Here is a 26,783-nt window from a genome sequence, read left to right as displayed (position 1 = left end):
GAGTCTTAAATTTCCTTCCTCAGCCTGCCCCTTGCCCTATCTCCTTTCCTGGTACCAGTCCAGTCCCACAGGCAGGAAACTGAGACAGCCCTGATGCTTCTCTCCCTCCACATCCACCACCCCAGATCTTGCCAGCTCTGCCTTCAAAATTTGGGATTAGCCAATTAGCCAATTGGCTTCTTCCACCTCCTGGGCTGCCTGTTCCCACCAAGCCACCACCAGCCACTGCTGTCACCAAGGATTGGGTGGCCCCAGCTGCCCTTGGTTTCACACTGCCACCCCCTCTGATGGTGGGACCATTCTCCACCCAGCAGGCAGCCTGAGGGTCATTGAAAGAGTCTGCATCAGGTGGTATCACTCTCCTGCTTATCCTTCCTCTCTGAGCCCCCACTGCATTTGGGATAAGACGGTGGTGCCATTCCATACTTCACAAGACCTTGCTCTCCTCTTCCTCCTCCTTCCTGCTCCCTATTGGGTCCTCTCTGTCTCTCATGGCCCATGTCTCTTGTGCCCCAAGTCATTCCCACCACAGGCCCCAGCACTTCTTCTTCCCCTGCCAGAATGCACTTGACCCTGGTTTGGAATGGAGCTGGCTCCTTCCCCATTCAGCCCTTGGGTCACACGTCCCCCTGAGAGACACCCTCCCAGATTGGCACCCTAAACCCCTCATCCTGCTTTAAATCCTTCATAGCTCTGACCACTGTCTGAAATCATGTGTTTAACTGTTCTCCCACCACCCCCTCCCAGGAGGGCCCCAGGTGCTCTCCGGGTCACGGCACAGTGGTCACCGTGCCTAGAACAGTGCCTGGTACCCAGTAGGCAGGGGGCTAATAGCTATTTACTGGGTGATGTGAGTGAATGAATTTCTGTTACAAGCCCTGTTCCACTGGAGGATACAGGAGTTTCATCATAGCCAATCTCCTTCCATGAAAGGCACCTAAACCCTGAGGGCTAGGAGGTGTGTGGGTGCATCTGGTCTGGGTCCTCTTGTAGCCATCATCATCTGCTGAGCTATTCTCTATTGCTGGGGCAAAGCAAAGGATGATACCAGTAAGGGTTGGAGAGCATCCGTTGGTCTATGAGATAGCCACCCACCACATCCTTCACCCTGCTTCGTTCCTCCACACACTGGAGACGCAGTGCAGTGTACAGCTCTGTTCCTGGGGGACGATACTGAGTGCTGCTTAAGTGCAGGTTCTTCTGACTCCAGCATCTGAGTGTGCTTCCTTGTGACTAGCTAAGCAGGCTCTCCCAGACCCTAATTCCTCCATAAGGTCTTCTCCAGGCATGAGGGCTCTCAGCCATGCTGCAGCCTTGGCCCAGCATGGACCCTTCCTTTTCATTAAGTAGGGGTCTCATCCTTAGGAATCCAGAGCTCCTCTTCCTTTTACTCTCTAAGTTTTTCTTATCTACATCCTTCTCAAGTATCTCTTGTGTAAATGAATGAGTGTGCTTCCTGCTGCAAGGACCAGGCTGGCCATCAGCCATTACCAAATTTCAGCAGTTACTGATACATCCAAGAGGTGAAGCTGATTCAGGCATGGCTGGATCCAGGGTCTCAAAGAAGTTCATCAGGATTTGATCTCTCATCACTCCTTTGTGGTTTCAACTTCCAGCAACTGTCTGAAAGGCTACCTGTTGAAAAGAACCAGGGGACTCCAGTGCAAAACAGATCTGTCTCCCAGTCCTACTGGCTTTGCCCCAAAACTGCACCGCAAACCCAAGACCTCAAATGACCCTTCCTGGTCTTGGTGTCCGTGTTTGTGAAATGCAGATTCCTTGCCTTACCCTTCCTACCTCACAGGCTTGCTCTGGGAATCAAAGGACGTGATGAAAGCAGGTGATTTGCAGACTGTGGGTCACTGGTCCTGGCACAGGAGCGGTGCTCAGCATCGTCCCCCAGGAACAGAGCTCTATGTTCCCACCTTGGATTCACCGTCAAGCTTGCCCTCTCCAAGAGGAAGCCCTTGGCAGCTCCAGCTCCAGCCTACTGTCTTAGCAAGCCAATGGGAGAGAACATGTTTCTTTCTCAAGAGCCCTAGCCAAGCCTTCAGAACTACCCTCCCTGGGCCAACCAGGTCCCGTGCCCATCCATCCCTGACTCACTCAGGTCGGGGAGGTGGAATTTGTTGACTGGCCAAATCTAGGTCACGTGCCCTCCTTTCAGCCAACCATAGCAGCCAAGCAAATCTGGAACTCTGGTAATGACTGAATCGCATGCCCACCACTGAGCTGACCGTGGGCTTCCAGCCCACCACACACACAGGCTGCATTGAAAGAGAAGTGGTTCCCTGCAGTGGAATCAGGGTGCCCTTTGGCAGAAGACAGGAGAACGCATACATCTCAGACTGTGGGAACAGACATCCCCTCCAGAGTCCCCGTACTGACTAGTGACCTCAGCCTCCCTGACCATCAGGTAGGGATACTCCGTTCTCCCTCCCCACAGACCCCTCCCTGGTCCATGACCCCTGATAGTAGGCTCCGGGCCTGAGGCTGGCTGGGATACCCAGGGGACAGGAAGGGGGCATGGTGAATGTGCTGTGAGCTCGAGCATCCTCCTCACAAGGAATGATGCATGTCTCTAAAAAAAAATAATAATAATATTCCACAGTCCTGGGAGAGAGAAGAGGGAAAGGGATAAGCAGACAGCCCAGGCTCTCAAAGGTTCTGGAATAAAAGGAGGGTCTCAGCCAGTGAAGAGATGCCAGCCAACACTTCTCAAAGAAGAATCTAGATTTGGAGGAAATGCTCAGGACTCACCCCTTCAGTTACCTATTTGTTTATTTGATGACCTACTGTGTGCCACGCACTGTGAAGATAGCAGGGAACAAGATGGTGATGCCCTCTTGGAATTTATAGTAGCAAAGAATAAACAGACCTGTAATTAAACCCATAATTACTTATTTATAATATGCCCCTCCCCCCTCAAAGAAAAGCATGGAGCGCAGTGGAAGTAGGTAATTCGACGGCAGCAGCCTGAGGACATGCTCATGGTAAGCTCTTTAAGACAAGTAGGAATTAATCAGATGGAGAATGGATAGAAGAAGGATGCAAGGGGCAGAGAAGAGGGGCAAAGGTCCTGAGGCAGGTACGAAAAACACAGCTATGCAAGAGGACTGTGGGTAGAAGGAGCTGCAGCAGGACAAGGGCCAGATCACACAGAAGCATGACTTTTGCCATTATCCCACTAGAAGCCGCCTTGTCTGAGGTTCCCGCGGATGTAACACACAGCAGACAGAAAGTCAATCAATAAGTATGAATTATCTACTTTGTACGAGGTCTCGTGTACGATGTTTGAGATACAGCGGTGCTTATATGCCAGCGAAGGGGTCTGAAAATAAACAAGGCAATAAATATAAATGAGATAATCAGCACACTCACATGTAACCATAAGCTCCATGGAGGAAGCGACTGGAAGTATTTAAGGCAGCCGGAGATCTAAAGGCTCACAATGAGCCGGCTCCGCGAAGGGCCAGCAGAGAGTGGTCAGGAAGACAGGGCAGCAAATGCAAATGCCTCACAGACATAAAATGCATGTTAGAGGAACAGGAAGACCAGCAGAGCAGGAGCCGCGGTTCTCAACCCCCTGCACGTTCGAATCCAGGACCAAGAGCCAGGCCTGGCTCCTCCAAGTGTGGTCCCGGGAGCGGCAGCATCGGCAGCTCCCAGGAGCCAGTTAGAAATCCCAGACAGGGCAGAGGCTCAGGCCCTCCCCAAGACCGACAGGCTCTGAACCGGGCTTTCCATGGCATGCCCAGTCTAGTCACATACATAGCACAGTTTCAGCATGGCTGATCTAGAGGACAGCAAGAGGGAAAGGTGTGAGCAGCGGGTTCTACTCTAAGCACACGGCTTTGTTCCAAGGACAACGTCAGTGTGCTCACACACACCGCACACACCCTCGCCAGCACGCGCATCTATAGTCACATCCACACCCGGGCACCACACACATCCAGTCTCTGCCTTTCTGGGGTGCATTTTCATCCACCTCTGCGAGCCCCAGATGGCCCCCTCCACCCACAGCCCTACCCCACCACACATGCTGCGGCCCTTACGCACCCCACCCAGAGACACCCCGCCACACCTCTATCATACTGCAGCTCAAAAAGTCTCTGGTGTGTGAGTGGGCAGGGGAACGGGGAATCTTGAAAGGGAGACCTGCCTTCTTTCTCCTGCCCCAAACCCTGAGCCAGGCAAGGAGCCCCAAGCAAAGCTCAGACGCAGGGGAGAAACCACAATGTCCACACAGGTTGCAAGGTTACCTTGCAGAAATAAATCCCAGTGTGGTGTTTGCTCAAAATGCCAGAACTATTCCTGGATGTCAGGTGCAGTTAATGGTTGCCATGGCAACCACCCATGCTTAATGAATAGAAGAGAGTAAAAGATGCTGGATAAATGTCAGGGCCTGGGATGGATTTCCTTGGGAGCAAATCTGTTAGCGCTGGGCAGACCTGACCAGTGAAGGTTGAAATGAGCAGTCCAGGGTAGCGGGAAACAGATCCAGCAGGCTCCCTCTCCCTTTTCTCCATTTAGCAGAGTCAGAATGGCACAAAACATCAAAAAGCATGACTTTCTGGAGAGACAGTTTACAGGTAGGCTCCACTGTGGTGGGTTTGATATTGCAACATGTTTACAGAGTTTGCAGGGGCAGAAGTCTGAGCCCAGCTCTCTCAAGAGTTCAGAAGTGCCACTTCTTTAAAAAAAAAAAAAAAAAGAGTCTCCCGAATTATTGTTTTTTAATGAAGGGAGTGCCAAATCAGTGTTTAAAAAAAAAATAAAATAAACTTTTAGAAAGACAATGTCAAGAAGATGAGAAGACAAGCCACAGGCTAGGAGAAAATGTTTGCAAAAGACACATCTGATAAAGGACTGGTTTTTATTTTATTTATTTATTTGAGAGAGAGAGAGAGAGAGACCATGGAGTGAGGGGGATGTGGACAAAGGGAGTAGCAGACTTCCTGCTGAGCAGGGAGCCCAGCTCAGGGCTCGATTCCAGGACCCTGAGATCATGACCTAGGTCCAAGGCAGACGCTTGACCCAGGCACCCCTGATAAAGGACTGTTAGCCAAAATATGCAAAGAAGTTTTCAACTCAGCAATAAGAAAAGGACCCGATTAAAATAGAACAAAGACCATAACAGGTACCTTAGCAAAGAGGATATCCAGATGTCAGATAAGTGTATGAAAGGTAGCTCCACACCATACATCATCAGGTAATGCAAATTAAAACAACAAGGTACCTCGACACACCCATTAGATGGTCAAAATCCAGGACAGTGGAGGCACCAGATGCTGGTGAGGTTGTGGAGGAACCGAAACTCATTCATTGCTGGTGGGAAGGCATCAACAGAACAACCACTTTGGAAAACCGGTTGGCAATTCCTTCCAAATCACACTGACTGTTGCCGTGTGATATGGCAATTACACACCCGGGGGTTTACCCAGAAACTCCTTAGCATTTATGTCCACACAACCACCTGCACACGTATATTTATAGCAGCTTTAATTCGTAGTGGCCCAAACCTGGAAACCACCTAGATGCCCTTCAGTAGGTGAAGAGATGAATATACTGGGGGTGCCTCCGGACAATGGAGTATGGTTCAGCGCTAGAAAGAAATGTGAGCTATCAAGCTATGAGAAGACACGGAGGAACCTTGAGTGCATATTGCTAAGGGAAAGAAGCCCATCTGAGAAAACCACATGCTGGATGATTCCAACTCTGATGTTCTGGAAAAAGGCAGAAGTCAGAGAGCAAACGGAAGGGTGCGGTCATGAGGGGTGGAAGTTGCACACTGAACGTCCCTCAAGCATCAGTGTGTCTCCATGACCGTGTGTGGAGCTGCATTTGGGAACGATGCCGAAGTCCACTGACACCAGTGAACGTGACTCTGTCCAAAGGACAGGCCCACTCTGAGCTCACAGCGGGTATCAGGGACTCAGGCTGTGTGGTTCTCATTTGCTGGAAGACCTCAGACAAATCCCATATGTTTCCAACCTCAGATCTGGTGAGAGGGAATTGCCATTCATGAACTCCCCAAGCTCCCAACCCCCCTTGCTTATCCTCCCTCCAAGGTCTCTAATCAAGGCTGAGTCCTTCGTGTGTGGGACAATGACCGTGTGTCCACCTGGCTACAGATGGTGGCTCTCAGACGCCAATGTGCATTCGACTCTAAGGCAGGATTAGGAATCTTGCAGAAGCGTGTAAGTGATTATGGTGACCACCCCAGCCTCATAGATAATCCACCATCAGAATAAAAATACTAAGCTATTCAATAAGGGAGATCAACAAGCTTCTGATTTTTAACATGCTATCTTAATGCTCGTTTGTAAAAGTCAAATATCAAATAACTTCCAACTGTCATTCTCTCTCTGTACCCCTGTTTTGCTGGTACCCCGAGTACACCCCTAATTGGCTAATCCAGCTCCAGAGCCTATGCAGTTCCAGTGCTGTGTTGGGTGCCAAGATGGGCGGGGAGCCAGAGGACAGGTGTAGACCAGAACCATCTTGGCCAGGATGGGCAGGGCTCTGGGCTGCAGGCTCTGGGCTCTGGCACTGGCTAGGACCTGAGCTCTGGGCGAGCCTGGTGTTCCATTTGGACCTGCATTTAGGCAAATAATTAAGGACCAGGAAAAGCATTTTACCCTAAACCCACCCAGTGGGCTGATCAAGCAAGGTGCCCAACACCAGGCTCTTCGAAAATAAAGCAGGGCTATCAGCTGGGTTCCGAGAAGGACAGGTGGTACCCACAGTCCCTTTCTCCTGGATAAATTTTCCGTACTAGGTTCCAAGACAGGACACTCTCTCCATCAGGCATCTCTCTCTGGGCGGATGTGGGAAGACTCTGGCTGGCTTGCCTTTCCACCCCCAATCGCCAGCTACTTCTTCAAAGGGTTCACGGTGACTTTCAATGATTCCTCTGAAGGCATATTCCATTCCCACTCCTCAGCAAGCCCCTGGCGCCCAAAGAGATCTTTTAAAACTATAAATCAGATTGTGTTTCTCAGCTGCTTAAACCATTGTCTGGCTCCTTCAGAGACTTGCTGTCCCCCTACTCACCTCTCTTGGTTCCAGAAACACACTGAGCATTATCCTTCCCCAGGGCCTTTGCATATGAGATACCCTCTTCCTAGAAAGTTCTCTCAAATCTCCCCATGGTTGGCTTCATCTTGTCACTCAGACCGCTTTGTCAGAGAAGCTTTGCCTGTCCATCCAACCTCATGAGTGTCCCTCTCCGAGTGACTCCCTCCAGGGTATAGTATTTTCATGGCACTTGACACTATCTGAAATGACCTTTACCTTTTTGCAGAAAACTTTGTAGCATTTTTTTCTTCATTCATCGCAGGTCTTTCCCATTAGAATATAACAGCCTTGGGGCCCCTGGGTGGCTCAGTCAAGTAAGCATCTGACTCTTGATTTTGGCTCAGGTCATGATCTCAAGGTCATGAGATGGAACCCATATCGGGCTCTGCATTCAGTGGGGAATCTGCTTGAGATTCTCTCCCCCTCCCTCTGCCCCCCTCCACTCACACTCTCTGTCTCTCTCAAACAAACAAAACAAACAAATAAAATCTTTAAAAATAGATAGATTGGGGCGCCTGGGTGCCTCAGTTGGTTAAGCGACCGCCTTTGGCTCAGGTCATGATCCTGGAGTCGCAGGATCGAGTCCCTCATTGGGGTCCCTGCTGAGCAGGGAGTCTGCGTCTCCCTCTGACCCTCTTCCCTCTCATGCTCTCTCTCTCATTCTCTCTCTTTCAAATAAATAAATAAAATCTTTTAAAAATAAATAAATAGCTATAGATACAACAGCCTTGAGATCCAGAACCTAGCCTATCTAGTTCACTGATAAACCCCCAAGTGTCCACAACAGAGCTTAATGCAAAGCAGGCAACCCCATAGACATCGCCGAATAAAAGAATGAATCGGGATATGCACCAGCCACGGCTCAGTAACATCAAAAGAGGAAGTTTCTTCCTGCTGAACTCACTCACTCCTGTGCTTCTCTTACTAGGAGCAGCAAGCCGTAATTGCTATACGCCACGTGCTTCTTCAGACCGATTAGTTCAGGGTCCCCACTATCCAGGAATTCATCCCCCAAATCCTCACACGTGCTAGGTTGCATGGACGAGCAAGCAAACTCCATCTTACTATGAATATTTGCATGAATGGCCTGACCACTTACAAAACCAGGCTCAATGAAAACACCTCCCAACCCCATCCCATGCCCCTCCCCACCCCATTCCATACCCCGCAATCCTCGGTCTTTGTTGGCAGCCTCTCTCAGATTGCTAGCTCTTGTCAACATGGGACAATCCAATGCAAATAGAGGCAAAACGATTGCAAAGTGAGATTGCAGATCTAGCAAAATACACAGAGCTTCACGGTAATGGAGGTGAGGAGTGACGTGCTATGCCAGCCGTGGGCCCCCGCGAGGGGGTGGTAGAGGGACACCCGTTAGCAACGCAAGAACTAAAAAACCAAGAAGTATGATGAGCTAGGCACATCCCATGATTTGAATATCAAAGGATTAAGAGAAGCTCTTGAGAGAATGATGATGTGCTCAGATATTTTTTGCAAAAAAGGACCTACTTTATGATCCTGCTGTGAAAGTCAAACTTTACAATCCAGCTGGGAGAGTGAAGGATTTCATATTGGACTGTCGTGTGATTTTTATCAGAAAAAATTATGTTCCCTTCCCAGCGAAAATCAACACAGCTTACTTTTTTGTTCGTCCTGGTACATAGTTAGAAAAGATAAGACAAAATAAACATGTTCTCACAAGCGATCATTTCAATTTCAAGATACAGGTGGAAGGCATGTCTTTGAACCTCATTATTTACTATGAAAGAAACCTCCCTGCTTTCGAGGGGACTCACCTGGCAGGCGGTGGTTCTCAGCCTCCACTGAACAGTTAGACTCATCTGGGGAGCTTGGAAGACTCCAGGTGCCCAGATGGATTAAGTAGGAATCTCTGTTTTCCTGCATCCACCCCAGTAATTCCCGTGTGCAGCCCATGTTGAAAACCACCGCTTTAAGGTCTTCTCCTCTGTAATAGAGATCTGCTGTTACACCAAGAACCTAAACATGCTTACAGTCGGCGGTCAGTTTTGCTTTCTTGAGTATTCCCCGTGCATAAACAAACCTGATACTCATTCTTTCCTGTTTCCTTGAGGCCAAGTCATCACGACAGAGACCTAACAAATGGACGCAGAGCTCTGGTCTCCAGCTGGCCTTGGTTTTGAGCTCTGAGCTGGACTATGGGAGCTCGAAATTTGGTTGCCCCCACTGGGCTGGTGGCTGAGATGGGTGCCAAGTTCCAAGCACTGGGTTGGCAGGGTGTCTGGGCTGGACCAGGTGCTGAGCTCTGCCGCTGGGCTGGGTGGGCTGGGGAGGCGTATCTGCCCTCACTCTGAGCCCATGGTAACTGTCCAGAGACTACTCAGAAGTGACGTCCCTGTATTAGGTTTGGGGGTGGGGGGAGGGTGCCACCCCACTAAAACCTGCCCCGGGACCACCATTGTGGGGCACTCACAGTCCACAGGGGCAGGTGTGGAGGGTCCCTCCAGGAAGAACTGCTGGAGGTTCCGCTGACGTTGGAGGAAGGACAGGCAAGGGACAGGGACAGCAGCCCCTTCAAAGGGTCTCCCTTCAGGACTGCAATCTTGAGAAGGTCGGGGGAAGTAAAGCAATGGCTCACCCCCCCCATCCCCCCCCACTCCCCCACCCCCGATCTGTCTGCCCTGGATCCAGGATTTCCGGACTTAAGGCCAAAAGCACTTAAGCAGAGCTGTCTTTAGATGACCCAGAAAAGCTCTCTCTGGCCCTTGCCCAAACTTGGCATAGCAGGTGGTCTAGGCTTGTTCTCGCTACAGTGTGACCTGGTAAATCGGCCACCATAGGCTCTCTTTCGCCCTGCTGGCCTCCCTTCTGTTCCTCAAATGAACCAAGCTCCTTCCTGTCTCAGAGCCTGTGCACCTGCAGCAACCTCTGCCTGGAAAGCCCTTTCCCTGGCTCTTTGCATGACCAGCTCCTTCTCTTTGTGCAGCTCAAACACCCCCCCCCCCCCGCCAGCGCCAACCCTACCCCAAAGGGCTCACCGTCGGCCCCCACCCCATGCACGATCACCATCATCTCATCTGCTCTGTTTCCTTCAAAGCACAGGGATCTTGTTCATCTCTTTACGAGTCTGTAGACTCTTCCCCAACAAGAATGTTAGGTTCTGAAGCCCAGAATCTTCTGCCTTGGCCACTAGTGAATTCCTAGGGAGGGAGGGAGTGAGAAGGGAAGGCAAATGTTGAACCAGCCAATCTTCACAGCTCAGATCTCAGAGCCACCGAACCCCAGTTCCCACCGCCTTACCACCTCTCCCCTGGAGGCACAGGATCTGCCTCCCAGACCAACCAGTAAACACCCCAAGTTACTCTGAGCTCCCAAATGACTTTTCCGCTCCCACTCAACCACGCTCCTGCTACCGCACTTTGCCTGAAGCAACACACCTCCCTTACTCTGACGAACTTTAAACTACCCTTCAGATCTCAGCGTAGACACAATTCACTCGACGTTCAGTTAACAGAAATCACCCAACCGAGTTACCAGGTGAGCGAATTTTCGGGGATGAGGGAAAGGCTTTCACTTCCAGTCTTACGCCTTTCTCTACATACTGTTGGAATTTTCCAATTATGAACACCTCTATTCTTTTAATTTAACTGGGATTAAAGGAACATGGGGTAACGGACTGCTTCTTGCTTTCCCTGTGATATTTCTCTGCATTGAAATATATTCTAATCAATGTTATTTTTAAATGTCAGTACCACAATGATTTAATTATCATCACTTCCTTGTGTGGTTTAGTATCTTGAAAGAAGTCACCTGACTGAGCTCTTCCATTCATTCTAATATTTTGTCCAGCAAACTGCCTGGAGCTTTCCGAGTAAGACTATTCTCTCACCTGGAAAAAAAAAAAAATGATAACTTTGTCCTATTTTTTCCTATGGCTTGTTACTCTTAATTCCATTTTATTTCTTCTTGCACTAGAACTTACAGAACTGCAGTGAATGAGAGAGGCAATGGTGAGCATTTTATCGTCTTGATTTTAATGGGAATATTTCTAAGGTCTGACCTTTTATTTTATTTTTATTTAAAGATTGATTTACTGAGTGAAGAGCGTGAAAGAGAATGCAGGAGAGGCAGAGGGAGAAAGAAAGTCTCAAGCAGACTCCGTGCTGAGTGTGGAGCCCAGCACAGGGCTTGATCCCACCACCTAAGCTGAATGCTTGACCAACTGAGCCACCCAGGTGTCCCGCTACGGTCTGGCCTTTTAGAAGGAGTTTTGGTTGAAAGGAAGTCCCCTTCTTCTTAGGAAAGATGTGTTCTTCCGTTGTCTGAGCCAGAGATAAACCTATCGGCATAATCTTTTCTGGTAAAAACTGGTCTCTGCGATGTATTCACTTCAGCATGTCAGGAACTGTAGCCTGGCTCTATTTTCCATTCCAGACTTCTTCCTGGGGTCCCAGGGTCTCGTGGCCCCAGGGTCGCTGCATTCTCACAGCCTAACTCTCACATCTGCCTCACCCTGCCTTCTCATCACCTCCCCCCTGTAACCACTGAATCTGCTCCCAGACCATCCCCCAGTGATCCTCCTCCTAGTTGACCACATTCCCAGGTTCTGCTTCTCTCTGCCCTAGGGCCTTGGCTTAACCTGGGCTGGGACAGTGCTTGTCCCTGAGTCCCGACTTCGTCTTTGCAGGGTCTATGTTTTCAACATCTCTCTCGGTTCCATCCTCTGCAGCTCATGGGCAAGTCCAACCCCACCCTATCTTTCTTAGGTTTACTGAGATGGGGAAATACTCCTGAGAAAATGTGAGAACAGCATGATCTCAATTTTATAAAACCATTTGTGTGTGAAAGCTTGGGGGGGGGGGGTCCTAGAAGGAAATATACAGAAATGCTAAATAGTGGTTATTTCTGGAAGCTGGCAATATGCTCCTTGTATGAATGGCCAAATTCACTTTTTGATGAGTGTATGACTTGCGGTGCCAGCAGCTTTGTCTTCCGCGTGGAGTCTTCCTCGGGGAAATTCTTGATTCCCTCTCGTTTTATATTGCTTTTTTAAATCTCATCATGGCACCAATGTGTCTCGTCTGGTCCTAAAATACCTACTCAAACCAATGGTAGTAATAGCTAGAATTTATTGAGTTCTTACTATGTGCTAAGAGCTGTCCTAAGTGGTTTACGTCATTGCCCGCTTAAAAGCGTACGTGCTGAGAATGCCAACCGACTCTCCGTCTACTCTTATAGCCTCAGTTAATCCTCGTGACAACTCCACGACGTTGTTATTATTACTATCATCATTCTATAGAAGAAGAAACTGAGGTTTGACGGGGGTCATTCGCCGTAGGTACGTCAAGTGCCGTGAGGCCAGGTGGGGAATTCGACCAGCTGGAAAGTTCATCCCCGGGGTCTGCACGGGTCTGCAGATGCCCAGCTTCAGGGGACTGTTTACGTGTGCAAATGCGGGACAGGGCGCCCCATTTTTTTAAAGAGAAACTGCCAATGAGGCTTTCATCTGACAGATCCTGAATTTTAAATTGCAGCAGCATATTGAATTTTTTTAAAAAAAAAATGCAACAAAATAGGCACTAACATACTGCAGGCAAAAATAAATAAATAAATAAATAAATAAAACAAAACAAGCCAAAATGCCAAACAAAATATTCTGTGACCCAGATTTGCCCTAAACGTCATGTCCTTTAGAAGAACCAGTCTGGACGATGTCCTCTGGTGCCCCATAAGGCCCAGACACCTCTGTGTGTCCTACCACACAGGACAGGGCTCTTTAGACCCTGGATCAGCACAATCTTCCTCAGCCAGAGAGCAAATATTTTTGGCTTTGCTGTTTCTGCCGCAGCAACTCAGCTCTGCCGTTTTGGGTGGACGCCGTCAGCAAAGGGGCACGGTTGTGTTGCAATACAATCTTGTTTACTGACGCAGAAATTTTAATTTCATATCATTTTGTGCTTGTCGTGAAACGATATTCTTCTTTTGCTTTTTTCCCCCAGCCATCTAAGTACGCAGAGACCATTCTTAGGCCGGGGGCTGTGCGGGAACAGGTGGTAGGCTGCTTTAGACCCTGAATACTGGTGACTGTTTCTCCAGGAGCTTGCGGTGTTCGCAGCTCTAAGCTCTAGGACCCAGCTGCCCTCTGCTTCCTTGGGGAAGGCCCTTGGCACAAGCAGGTGCGGGCATGTGTGTGGCTCCTCATTCCCACGTGGTTCTGACTGGTCCGTCTCGGTGGTGTCCACATTCCATTTTCACCCGAACCTTTTCTTCCCATGAACGCCTTTGTGGGGGCGCCTGGGTGGCTCAGTTGGTTCGTGTCTGCCTTCGGCTCAGGTCATGATCTCAGGGTCCTGGGATCGAGGCCTGCATCGGGCTCCCTGCTCAGCGGGGAGTCTCCTTCTCCCTCTGCCCCATCTTGTGTGCTCATGCACATGCTCTCTCTCTCTCTCTCTCTCTCTCAAATAAATAAATAAATAAATAATAAAATCTTTTAAAAAAAATAGAAAGAAAGAAAAAAGAAAGCCTTTGCAGTGTATGTCAAACAACTAACAATAGTTGGTCCCACAACCACCGCCTTTGCCCTGCTCGGTAGACCCCAACGCAGATTACGGAAAAACCACGGTTGATGGAAAAACCACCGATCCCGTTCATTGCCACAGTCAAGAGCTGTGGATGGACCCCAAAATTATCATAAAGCCGCCTGGTGACAGACGTTGCTGGAAGAGAGCGTAACTCACCCTAGTGGTTAAGAACTTCCGCTTCGGGGTCGGGCAGAGTTCCATCGAGCCTGCGCCTTGTAGCCGTGTCCCTTCACTGAGCCTCTTTCCTCACCTGTCAAAAGGGATCGTGATACCAGGTAGCTCATAAGGCTGTTTTGAGAGCTGAAGAGGATAAAGCACGTACAGGGCTTAGGACGGCACCCGGGACGTGGTCCGGGCTCCGCGTGTGTGACTTCTTCTGGCTTCTTATCCAGCTCCCCGGGAGGGAATGGGGATTATACACGAAGAGGAGTGTGTGAATGGAACGCTAAAATCTAAACAAGAGAAAAACAAAGGTGTTTTGTGTTTGTTTTTTTTTTTTTTTCATATCAGGGAAGAAGTTATAACTTTGTGTTTTCTTCCAAGAATATCCTGGAGGCTGCCAAGTCTTCTCTCCAGGACCCCTCCCCCACCACCCCCCATCCCCCACCCCCCACCTCCGCCTCTGTTGGTGCTGGGTCCATTCTTTGCCTGGTGAGCGGAGAATCAGAAGCAAGAGGGTGCTTCACATACGGCATCGTGTTTATTGGGAAATGCCTCTGGCTTGGAGCCTACTTATAGCAGGGGTTAAATGCATGGCACTCTTTATTATAAGATAATTATTGACATACTAATAATGGCCGCCATCCACAGTGCAACCGTGAAAACCACAGGCTTTGAAGCTTGGATTCAGATATCGATTCCTTTCCTCTCCAGCTGTGACACCTCAGCCTCTTCTGTGATCTGGGTTACCTCATCATCAAATGTCAGGATCAATAGCCCCTACCTCCCAGGGCGGTGGACAAGAGTAAATGAGAGAAGGGAGGTAAGGTTTCAGCTCTGCGCTTGGCCCACGGGGAAGCATTAATAAGCGCCGGCCGCTATCACGGCACGCCTAGAGTTTTGCAAAAAAATGCGACAATGATCTCATCGTCATACATGGCCTTATTTAATCCTTACAGTAGCTTGGCTGAAACAGGAGGGCAGATCCGCCTGGTCTGCGGTCCACGACGCCGCCCTGCCCCTCCCCCTCCACACCCGGTTCTCAGGCGGCGACAAGAACAGCGATGCGTTCATTCCGTGCTGTGTTACAGTGAGGAGTTCGGAAATTGTTGTCATTTATAAGAACTGGCAGAGCCATTAGCTGCCCCAGAGATCGGTTAATTGGTTGGTTAACAAACACCCACAAGGATTCTCAAACACCCAGAATGATTTAAGTCAAACTGATATTGAAGAAAGAAAAGGAAGCAAATGCTGGCAGTTTCCCCCAAGATGAACCTGTGCGGTCTGTGCCTCCTGGAAGCCGTGGGCCACACAGCAGAGCACAGCGGGCTGTGACCAGGGGCGGGGGGCGGGGGCTTAGGGGGCCTTGAGGGGACAGTCCTGTGTCCGCTAAGAGCAGGATCAAGGACAAGGGGCTACTCCTGAACCCCTGCCCACAACTGACACTCGGGAGTCCCCCAACCTTGGTTGGAAAGCAGGCTTTCCTGCAGACCGTGTGAGGGCACGCAAAATCCTCGTGCCCAGGGGCACCTGGGTGGCTCAGTGGGTTAAAGCCTCTGCCTTCGGCTCAGGTCATGGTCTCAGGGTCCTGGGATCGAGCACCGCATTGGGCTCTCTGCTCAGCAGGGAGCCTGCTTCCTCCTCTCTCTCTCTCTCTCTCTGCCTGCCTCTCTGCCTGCCTCTCTGCCTACTTGTGATCTCTGTCTGTCAAATAAATAAATAAAATCTTAAAAAAAAAATCCTCATGCCCAGTTTCCTCATCTGTAATGGGAAATTAACGCACAAATTCCATTTCCTTCTCCTTTCCTCTCTCGCCCAATGGAGGGTGGGGGATAGATAAGGCAAGACAGTCCTCATAATGAATGATTGTGTTCCATGGCTATTTGCTCTTCTCCCTAGATCCCAACATCATGCAAAGTCTAGGAAGCAGATTTTCTGGGAAATGAAGTCTTCTGCTGCTTTTTTTTTTTTTTAATTAATTTTCCTCCACTGCCGGTCTCTCTTGTGTGCCCTAGGACAGGTGCAGATGGACCACCGTATGCACAGCCTGCAACAACCAGGAAAGGTTCTCCACTGCGGAGGGTGAGGACCCAGGGGCACTGGCTCCTCCCCCCAGCTCAGGCCCACATTTGTTTCCACAGGGGCTTTCCGAGGAGTGTGCAAGAAAATCGATCACTTCCCCGAAGACGCTGACTATGAACAAGACACAGCGGAGTATCTCCTGCGTGAGTTCCCACTTCTGGGGTCTCCCCTGGAGGGGGTGCGGGCAGCCCTGCTGTCGCCCGGCTGCCTCTGAGGCTCCTCGGTACCCATCCCTGGAAATGGATCCTTCCAAAGGAGCTTCCGGGGACCTTGGCTACTAGACAGAGACTTTCAAGTGATTCTGATATCTGAGTCTCTTTAATGTCCATGAACTAGAAATACAAGGGGGAGAAGTAGGTGAGTCAAAACTAAAAGGCTCTTTTTAGTCTGCTGAGGAGAAAATCCAAGGGATTTTCTTCAACCGGAATACCAGTTTTCACCTTCCCGAGAGAGCTGAGTCGAGGTGCTAATGGGTGATGAGCTAATGGGTAAAGCACAGTCCTAAGGGGCAAGCCCTGGGAGGTTAAATGCAAACCCAAATGCACCTCTCTGCAGTCCTATTGGGGCAGGGCCAGCATCTTCCTGGGACTGTCCCCAGGTTGCTAAGCTGGATATGACGTGGGATAAGGCAGCACTTGGGAGGCAGCAGAGTGCAAGGTGGCTTAGCGCGAGGGCTCTGGGTCCTGGTTGACCTGGGCTTGTATGCCCTGTCTGACTCTCTACTGGCTGGGTTAAACCCGAGTGCACTGCTTTCTCTACCTTTCCATCTCCCAACTATCCTTCTCCAGTCAGAAATGGAGATGATAGCATCATCGATGTGACAGGCTCGTGAAAATTAAATAAGCTCACGTGCATTATGCTCAGCCCGGGGCCCAACGTGACGTCAGTGAAGCAATATAGGCCGGCCCCTCTCTGTTGCAGGGGACAAGCACTAACACAGTCCAGGGGCAGATACGCACCTGCTGTTGATCCAGGCCCAGAGGGACTTCGACACGTCACGTAATCTAAATGTAACTTCTTCAACAAGAATGCGTGTCAAGTTCACTCAAAGGGGAATTTCAAAGGCGTTGACTAATCTATTACTAAGGAATATTAAGTGTAACGTTTGCCCCCTTTTTAACTGTTATTATAAATAAAAACTTTAAGAAATTGTCCTACGCAAGATTATGTTTGTAGCTTGTAGCTCAAGAAGAGTGGTTTTAAAATTAGAACCATTTGTGGCCGTGCTCACACCTGTTAGTCTGCAGATGAATGAGCCCTGAATCGTGTAACAATGTTAGTTATGTAGTTATTATAGCAGGGTCAATTAAGAAAGTCAGTTTTCAGCTAATTTTTGAAACCTAAACACACCATTTCCTTTTCTAGTCCTTATGCAGCTACTAGGATTTACCCAAATGCCTACTAGGATTTGTGCCAGCAGCTCAGGAAAACTTGGTACGGGAACACGGGGCCTGCCTAGAGTTGGAGCTCTGTGCTTGGACCTCCTCCGAAGAATAGCTTGAAAGTCATCTCCGGTGGGGTTTTACTGAGCTCCCATCATTTCTCTTTGTTTTTCCTTCCTGCTTTAATGAAACATTGTGATGTTTGCCCTGCTGGAGGTGAAACAGAGCTGTAACTTCTATTTCACAACTCCCCAGACGGATTTTCAGTTTTTCAGCTTCAGATTTTGAGCTTCCCTGAGGTGGATTGCTTTTCCAACAAAATACTTGGCTCCTCTCGGGAAAGGTGAGGTCCTCGCCCCTCCCACAGTCCACCCCTGCCTCACCATTAGCCACAGAACCAGGCTAAGATTCAGGGGAAACCTCTACGAGAAGCCTCTACGAGCACACAGATGTCCTGTGAGGATTTTGGAATCCTTGACCCCAGCACACAGAGCCAGGGCACGTTCTTATGGGGCTCTCCAGACCCCTCCAATGTGTCTCCAGACCTCTCCACTCCATTCCTGCTGTCACCGCCCCGTCATGGGACTGGGACTCATGTACTGATTTTTCTGCTGTTTCCTCGTTCTTGAGTGCTGTTGGGACAGGTTACAGCTTCACCATAGAGCATAAGGCTCACTAACCCACAAGACCTACGGACAAGAGACTCCCCATAATATAGCCCTGACTTGGCCAGGTCCTACTCCGATGCCCATGGTAGAATTACACTGCAACAAACGGCCTTCCCCACCCTTAAGACCACAACATACCCCCAGGTAGCTGGGGGTAGAGAAACGGTGAAGGAAGGAAGGCGGGGAGGAAGGGGGGAAGACAGTAAAACCTTTTTGTTTTGAACCCACCATGTGCCCACGGGTTTAAATGAAAGTAGAGTAGATAACCCTGACTCGGAGAAAATGGCAGAAGCAAATGTCCTGAGGCAGACACCTGCAACCACATATCTCATCTGTGGGCTAAACAGTGGGGTCTGGCCACCAGTTGGTTGCCACAGGGCTACTTCAGCCACAGTCACAAATCTCACAGCCACCCATTTCAATCTGTGCTTTAATAACCAATGCAGTTCAATAGCGTCAAACATCCATAATTATTTCCTTTGGACATAATCATATTTACCAAAAAATTTTTTTGAAACTACTCTTTTAATCGATTGATCTTATCCCATTGAATATTCAAGCAATTCCTGTCAATACACAATGCAAATGAACACTTTAAAAGTTTGTTCACATTCAAGTTTGTTTGAAACCACTGAGGCAGATCAACCCCTATTTGTAGGGCCCTGGGCTAAGGGTCCAAATGGAAACCCATAGGTCATATGCGTAAATATCGAGAAGTTATAAAGAAGCTATGCCCACGGTTGGGCTCGTGTATCCACTTAGGACCCCAGAGCCCCCTCCCCGGGGTTACCCCTGACCTGGGGACTAAAGGAAGCAGGGGGTCCAGCCTTTCCCAAAACTTGACCATGGAAGCAGAAGAATGGGAGGGTCTGCCCAGATCCCAACACTGGGTGATTTGGGGTAGCTGTCCTTAAGCAAAAGCAAGAACTTTTCATTTTCTTCTCATTAAGAGAACATCAACCCTGTGTGCCCTCAGACTCTCCCCCCCATTGCTCCATCACCCCTCACAGGCCACCCTCTTGGCTAAATCAGCTAGCAAACTTCCAGAAAACTTTTTCCATGAGACCGAATAAAACACCAGTCATCACGTTGTAAAAACCGCCTGGCTGTTGGCACGTAAGCCCCTCTGTGCAGTGGGGGACAGAAACAGCGGGAGGTGGGTTGCCACAAATACAGGGCTTGAAAGCCTTAAACTTTCAGCTTTGAAATCCCCAAGGCCAAAAATGACCTCGTGTCCCTTCCTGGTGCGCCATCCCCCCTGCTGCACCTGCTCGTGCCCCGTGGCATTCTGGGTGGCACCAGGTACTCAGCGGCCGAGCTCCAGACAGAGGCATTGTCCTCAGCTGCTCTGTCTCCCACTGCCCACTGCCACTGGTGGCTCTACCTTAGAAATATATCCTCAGTCCCACAGCTTCTCACCACCTCCAGCCTACCACCCCGGCCCCAGCCAGCTCACATCTGGCTTCCATGGACTTGCGGCCCCAAGGGCTCGCCCTTCCAAGAGCCCCACAGTGTTCAGCGCTCTCCCATCACTATCTTGACATTTTTCATGATTTTGGAACAAGAGGCCTTGCCTTTTCATTTTGCACGGGGTCCTGCAAATTAGGCAGTTGTTCCTACCTGTCAACTCAACTGACTTGGGATCCCATGAGGCTAGGGATCCCTGTTCTTTTGTACACTAATGAACACAGAATTTGTTCAACTGGTATATTCTGGTCTGGACATAGAAGGAAATACCCTTATACCGGTTGGGTGAATACTGGGACCCCCACCTTTATACTGGTTGGGGGCATACTGAGGCCCCCCTCCCATAAAATCCCTCCCTCAGAACCTTAGGGACCCCAGGACCCAGCACAGCACAAGTGCATTTAATAGGTACACAGTGACATCGTTGAATGAATAAATGAACTCATTTGTTCCTTCGGTGACTGAGTGGATATTAAGTAAGGATTGCCAGAGCCAGTGCTATGCAAATGTAGGTGTGTGCCGGGAAAGATTCTGCATTTTGGTGAACAGCATGTGATCTGATGGGAATCTTTGGATGCGGGGCTGGCACCATAACTGGCAGGGTCCAGTGCAAATGAAAAAAAACCCCAGGTTCCTCATTCAAAACACAGGCAAAAATGCTTTTTCTTTTCTTCTGTTCTCTCTCTCTTGATGGGTCATGGTGTCCTTTATTTGCTATTTCATGTCAAACTACCCCCAGGGTTGGGGGCACAGAGACAGCCAAGAGGGGAATGCGTAGCTTTGCGTGCCTGGGGTTTACACCTAACCCTGGTTCTTCCTTTGCCGGTGCCCAGCCCCCACCAGGAATGAAAGCTAGCAGTGATCCCTGGTTGGGGCAGGAGAATGGACAGCTAAGGTCCCGACCCCGGGGGAATGGGGAGGAAGAGAGCTGATGGGTGGTGTGGGGTCCCCTGTGAGTCAAGGCTCCAAGCCCCCCACCGCATGCCCCATTTCCCCATCAGATTTCACTTCTAAAACATAACGCGAGGGGCGCCTGCGTGGTTGACCGTCCAACTCTTGATCTCAGCTCAGGTCTTAATCTCAGGGTCGTGAGTTCAAGCCCCGCGTTGGGCTCCATGCCGAGTGGGAAGCCTACTCAAACACACACACTCCATTCAAAGACAAAATGATTAAGAACTTCAGGATGGTGACTGCAGAGCCTTACCAGCAAGCACAGGGCCCTGAGCAACGGTGCTAGTCTTACGCCCATGTTGGAAGCATGTCCTGTCCTGCTCATGTGCTATTTTCCCCCTGGCACCGCGTGCCCCAGGTTGGGTGGAGCCTGGGGCCTACAGGGACGCAGTTGGAACCGTCCCCCCTTCTCTCCGCAGGGGCTGTGAGGGCCTCCAGTGTCTTCCCCATCCTCAGCGTCACACTGCTCTTCTTTGGCGGGCTCTGCGTGGCAGCCAGCGAGTTCCACAGAAGCAGACACAATGTCATCCTCAGCGCGGGCATCTTTTTCGTCTCTGCAGGTGAGCAGCTGGCCCCCGCCCGGACATCCTCCCAGACACCCAACCCAAGCCGGGCCCGTGAGGACAAAGCAGTGCTATTCGGGGTTCCGTGCAAGGGAAGGGAGAGAAAATACTCGACTTGTGTTAAGCATGAGGAGCCAGAGACTTTCATGAGAACCAAAGGTGCTGACATGCTAGTGGGGGCACGATGGAAAGGCGAGGGGAGATGGTGGAGAAGGGTCAGCAGAGAGAGAGAGAGGCTGCTTAGTAAGAGAGCGTGTGTGACCCTGGAAAGACTTGGGTTTGAACCGTGGGGGTCCACTGATACCCAGATTGTTCGACAGATCCGTACGGTAGTATAAATGTATTTTCCCTTCCTTAGGATTTCCTTAATGACATTTTCACTGCATAGAAGACATAGGACATACAAAGTATGTGTTAACGGACTGTGTCTGGTAAGGCTTCCAGTCAACAGTAGGCAATTAGCAGTTAAGTTTTTGGAAAGTCAAAAGTTAAACACAGATTTCTGACTGGCGGGGGGGGTCAGCACCCCTAACTCCATATTGTTCAAGAGTCAACTGTCTGTGTTCACACATAGAGGGCATGTGTATGTAATGTGACTGGCTCAGCTTGGCTCAGCTTATTTTAACACGGTCCAACTTTCTGTTCGCTGGGACATACTCACATATGGCTCTGGCTGTTTGAGACATGTCAGCGTTCCAGGGGCTCAGATTCTCATATTGTTCAAGGCATCTCTGGGAGCAAGGTAGGAAGCCAGCAGCCCCAGATGCTCTCCAGGAAAACCTCATAATCAGTAGCTGGCCTGACCAGAAGGTGGCAAGAGGGATGAGAGACAGTCTTAGTTCAGGAAGGGGTCCCCTGCACTGCCTTCTCTCTCCTCCCTCCTCCGCCCACCCCATGTGTTCTCTTCCCCTTGGATTTACATCCTCTCCCTAACTAATAATAGTATCTACTTCATGGTGTTGTTGCAAGGAGGCTGAGCATAAGAAGCACAATATTTTTATTTATTTATTTATTTATTTATTTATTTATTTTGGTTTACTTATTTAATTTTTTAGTAATCTCTACAACCAGCATGGGGCTCGAACTCACAACCCCAAGATCAAGAGTTGCGTGGTCTTCCAACTGAGCCAGCTGGGGCACCTCAATATCATTTTCCAGTCCTGGAAAAGCAGTAAGAATATAGTTTCAAAGTCTGAGGCCCAGCATCCTGCTCCCCTCCAAGACCTTGTTCCCATTTCTTCCCCCACTGTGTCCCCTTCTGGGAAATGAGAAAGCTGGACTGCATCCAGCTCCAAGTCTCTGGACACCAACTCCAGCAACAGACCAGGGAGGGAGCCGCCATCTTGCCATGGGGGTGTGGTCAGCCCAAAGGTGGCCGCGGCCCCTGACCTCGCTGTGTGCAGACTGATGGTAACGACTGGCAAACCCAGGGCTTTGTGTGGTTTTGAGGCACTTTCTAGTCACTGGTGGCCCATCCAGACCCCCTGGGCTCTGACCCACCTGGAGGGAATTGGATTGTGCTGACATTTGGGTTTCCCGTACAGAAGATCATTATTTTGTCCCCCAAGGGGATTGTCAGGAAAGAGTGTGTCACCAGCAACATTTTTTCTCACGAGGGGTACTGTGAGAGATGGCAGGTGGACAGGACACATGGGAACCGCGAAACAGGCAGGGCAGGGGTCAAAGCCCTGAGGGGAGGCGAGAAGCTTGGGATCTATTCCAGGATACCCCCCATCTCCCCAAGGAACCTGAAAAGCCTCAGCTTTTCTACCTATAAAATGGAAGTTTCAGAAGAACCTACACTCTTTAAAGCTCTTTCTTGCTCGGCTATTCTAAGGATTTGTGGCTTGGGGCAAGCAATCAAGAACTTTTATTGAACACCTAGTACCGGGCAGGCACCATGCATAATGCTAAAGAGTGAGGGCTCTGAAGCCGGCTGTGTGGTGCCAATCTTGGCTCTGCTACCTCCCAGCTGTGTAACCTTGTGCAAGTCTCTTAACGTCTCTGTGACTTCGTTTCCCTATCTGAAAAGTGGGGGTAATAATGTCCGACCTCTTGAAGCTGTTAAGAGGCTGACATAAGCTGGTATCCGTAAACTGCCTAGAACAGCACCTAACACAATCTCACTGCTTACTACGTAGTAGCTGAGGCACGAGACGTTGCGCTGTTGAATTCTCACGCCAACACCATTCACTTTCTCGTTTTGTACATCTGCACTGCACACTCGCTCCAGTCAGACTCTCAGCGAGGACATGAGGCCATCGCAAAGAATGAGACCAAGGTAGATCTGCCCTCAAGGAGCTGAGAGTCCGGGGGATTGCCCACCCACCTCTCGTCCTTCCTAGAATTTGTTCCTGAAATCTAAATCCACCATGGCCAAGAGACACTGCTGGGTTCAAATCCCACCTCTACCATTTCCTAGCACTGTCAACATGGGAAGTGATGTACATTCTCTGAGCTCAGTTTCCCCATCTAGGAAAGAGGGTCAGGGGTGCCTGGCTAGCTCAGATGGAAGAGCGTGCAATTCTTGATGTTGGGGTCGTGAGTTCAAATCCCACGTTGGGTGCAGAGATCACTAACAAATAAATAAACTTTAAAAGAGGGTTAAATTTTTTTTTATAGCAGGTCTGTTGCAATACTTGAGATGGTGCTTATTAAGACTTTGCCCAGTGCCTCGCGCATGGGAAGCCCCCTATAAGTAAATGGCAACCCCCTTCGCCCTCCCGCCTCCTTTAACCTGGTCTGACATCTAAGTCTCTCTTTAAGTTGCTCCCCCTCCTCTCACCCCATCGAGACTTCCTTTGGGGGCTTCCCAAACTTTGCCACCAAAATTTCCCTGCTAGCAGAGAAGAAAAAAAAAAAAAATGGCCCTGGGGAGTGGAGGGTAGGGTAGGGGGGCATTGCTAGAAGCAGCCTTCAGTGAGCTGAAATGTCTTTGAAGTCTGTCTCCCATTTACACTTAAAAATTCATGTGAATTCTGCTCTCTTCTCCTTATTATATCCGTGTTCCTTTTAATATAAAAGAATGTGTCTTCCCTACTAATCTTCAAGCCGAGTTGACACTCCAGACAGAGGAGCAGTTTTTCATCCCGTGGTTTCCTGCAGCCTGACATACGGCTGTCTGTGTCAACCCCCGTATTTAGAAATAGCTCAGTAATTAGAACTCACACCCGACCTGCTGGATGCCTGCACAGGGTAATGCCAAGAGGAGACAAGGCAGAAGCAGACCACCCCACCCCGCCCCCACCGTCTTCTAGAAGCAAGTCCTAGATGGAGCAGGCCAGAGATCATAGTCAAATACTAACTCCCCCTTAATACATGTGCCCCAGTGAGTCAGAACGGCCCAGCTTTAACCCTTTAGTTGCTGGACTGTAGGGAGATCGTGGGGGCCCCCAGGAAGAGTCTGGGGCTGTAAGGACCAGAGATGGAGCACAGACGGCCAGTAGATACGGTTATTTACCAGCTGGTGCTAGGAACTGTAACGAGGGCCAGTCCCCATTTAGCATCACCTAAATTTGGAGACAAGGAGATACCAGCTGATACACCAACCTCCCTGAGTCATTGTTGGCATCAAGGCCTAGATGAGGCCCTTGAAGCAAAGAGACAAAAAGAGACATTCCACCTTTGAAACAATAATGTGAGAAAGGTGGGGTGTCCAGCTCTTGGTTTCGGGGCTCAGGTCATGATCGCAGGGACGTGAGATCAAGCCCCACGTCAGACTCGGTGCTCAGCGAGGAGTCCACTTGAGATTCTCTCTCTCTCCATCTGCTCCCCACCCCCTCATTGGCACTCTCTAAATAAATAAATAAATAAAATCTTTTAAAAAAATAACGTGACAAAGGTGGTCAGAGATAATCACACCCCTGGGCCCTCAGGTTCTATTGTTTTCTTACCACTCCCTAGAAAATCAGTTTACCTCCAGGTGACCATTTCCAGCACCTCTCCATTGGCACCTGGGGCTCGCTGTCTGCACACCTTGCCTGCTGGGGACAGCGGCTGCATGGTCCCTAATTCCGATGCTCAAATGACAGCTTATCTAAAGCACTATCTTATCCTGTGCAGATGAAAAGACTTAGGAAGCTACTCTCCCTGCCCCTTGGGTTCACTAGCTCCCCACACTGCAAGGGCAGAGCCATCTACATCCACCGGACAGCAGCATTTGGACCCTCCTTAAGCACGTCCGACCAACATGTTCACATGTCCCCTCTTCTCTAAACCTGTTATCTTTGCTGCCTCTTATTTTAGCTCAAGATGCCACCAACCTCCTCGTCAGCCCAGTGAAAACCTTAGCAGGCCATTCTCCATCTCCTTCTCTCACCCGGTGCAACCCTATGCAAGGTCCCCTTGTCTTCAAACCCCAGGGGCTTACCTGGTCCGCCTCCCTTTGCTTCTGAACTGCTTTATATGAGTCTCTGGCCGAGCCCTTCCTGTATTTTGCTCTAATTGCCTTTGTGTGTCCATCTCTCCTACTAACATGGAGGAACTCAGGAGCAGGGACCTGTATCTCCCTCCTTTTAGCATCCTCATGATTTAATGCCAAAGAGGGTTTTTGTTTTGGGGGGGTTTGTTTTGTTTTGTTTTGTTTTTTAAGATTTTACTTATTTATTTGACAGAGAGACACTGAGAGAGGGAACATAAGCCCGAGGAGTAGGGGAGGAAGAAGCAGGCTTCCCACTGAGCAGAGAGCCCCATGTGGGGCTCAATCCCAAGAGCCTGGGATCATGACCTCAGCTGAAGTCAGGTGCTTGACACCTGAGCCACCGAGGTGCCCCGCAAAGATTAGGTTTTGATGGAATGAATGGCTTGTAAGGGAAAACACAAGCATCCTGAGCCTGCCCACACTTGCTATCGGAATAGGGTATATTCTGTAGCTAAACGCATGCCGCCCGGGACCGGGCAGCAGCATCCCTCATTTCCCAAGGGACACGCCGTGCGAGAAAGGCCATAAGGTGCATTTCCAGCCATAAACCCATTCTCCTTGCCTCCCTGTTCCTTCCACATTTTCTACAAATCCTTCAAGGCTCAAACGACAGTTACCTCCACCATGTACAGAAGGTGTCTTTTTCTCTTCCCCTCTCTTAGGGTTAAGCAACATCATCGGCATCATAGTTTATATATCAGCCAATGCTGGAGACCCCGGGCAGCGTGACTCCAAAAAGAGCTACTCCTATGGCTGGTCCTTTTATTTCGGGGCCTTTTCTTTCATCATCGCAGAAATTGTGGGAGTCGTGGCTGTGCACATCTATATCGAAAAACATCAGCAGTTACGTGCCAAATCCCACTCGGAGCTCCTGAAGAAATCTACCTTTGCCCGCCTTCCGCCCTACAGGTATAGATTCCGGAGGCGGTCAAGTTCCCGCTCCACGGAGCCCAGATCCCGAGACCTGTCCCCCATCAGCAAAGGCTTCCACACCATCCCTTCCACCGACATCTCCATGTTCACGCTCTCCCGGGACCCCTCAAAGATCACCATGGGGACCCTCCTCAATTCCGACCGGGACCACGCTTTTCTACAGTTCCACAACTCCACGCCCAAAGAGTTCAAAGAGTCGCTGCATAACAATCCGGCCAACAGGCGCACCACGCCCGTCTGAACTTGACCTCTGCCCTCTGGCCTCCAGCCCCAGCACAGCCTGGGGGCAGCGTACAGAGGCAGCTTTGAGGTTGCATGGCATGGTCCTCGTGATGGTATTACTTTTTACAAAGAATGAAACCAAATGGACTCAGCCCTCTCCCACACTCGGCCCCTGGCCCTCCCGGGTCCTAACCCACCTTCCCCCCCCTCCCCCCCCATCTTCCCCAACTTTTCAAGCCCATCCCATGATGTCATTTCTCTCTCTGTGTATCTGTGCCAGATGTTTTCCTCTCTTCCTT

General features: G+C 49.9%; 1 protein-coding gene across 1 annotated transcript in view; it reads left to right on the top strand.

Annotated features, from left to right (window-relative positions):
* CACNG3 (calcium voltage-gated channel auxiliary subunit gamma 3) overlaps nucleotides 1–26,503 on the top strand; it is a gene marked incomplete at both ends in the record, with an annotated part of 79,923 nt that extends 53,420 nt beyond the window's left edge. Inside the window, 3 exons of the mRNA XM_080831709.1 lie at nucleotides 15,938–16,021; nucleotides 20,766–20,906; nucleotides 25,992–26,503. Of these exons, the coding sequence (XP_080687835.1) occupies nucleotides 15,938–16,021; nucleotides 20,766–20,906; nucleotides 25,992–26,503 (737 nt within the window). The remainder of the gene's footprint in view (nucleotides 1–15,937; nucleotides 16,022–20,765; nucleotides 20,907–25,991) is intronic.
* Nucleotides 26,504–26,783: the final 280 nt, after the last annotated feature.

The sequence above is a fragment of the Martes martes genome (genome assembly GCF_963455335.1).
Source record: "Martes martes genome assembly, contig: SUPER_18_unloc_1, whole genome shotgun sequence".
Taxonomy (NCBI): Eukaryota; Metazoa; Chordata; class Mammalia; order Carnivora; family Mustelidae; genus Martes; species Martes martes.
This window is presented reverse-complemented; position numbering and strand designations above follow the sequence as displayed.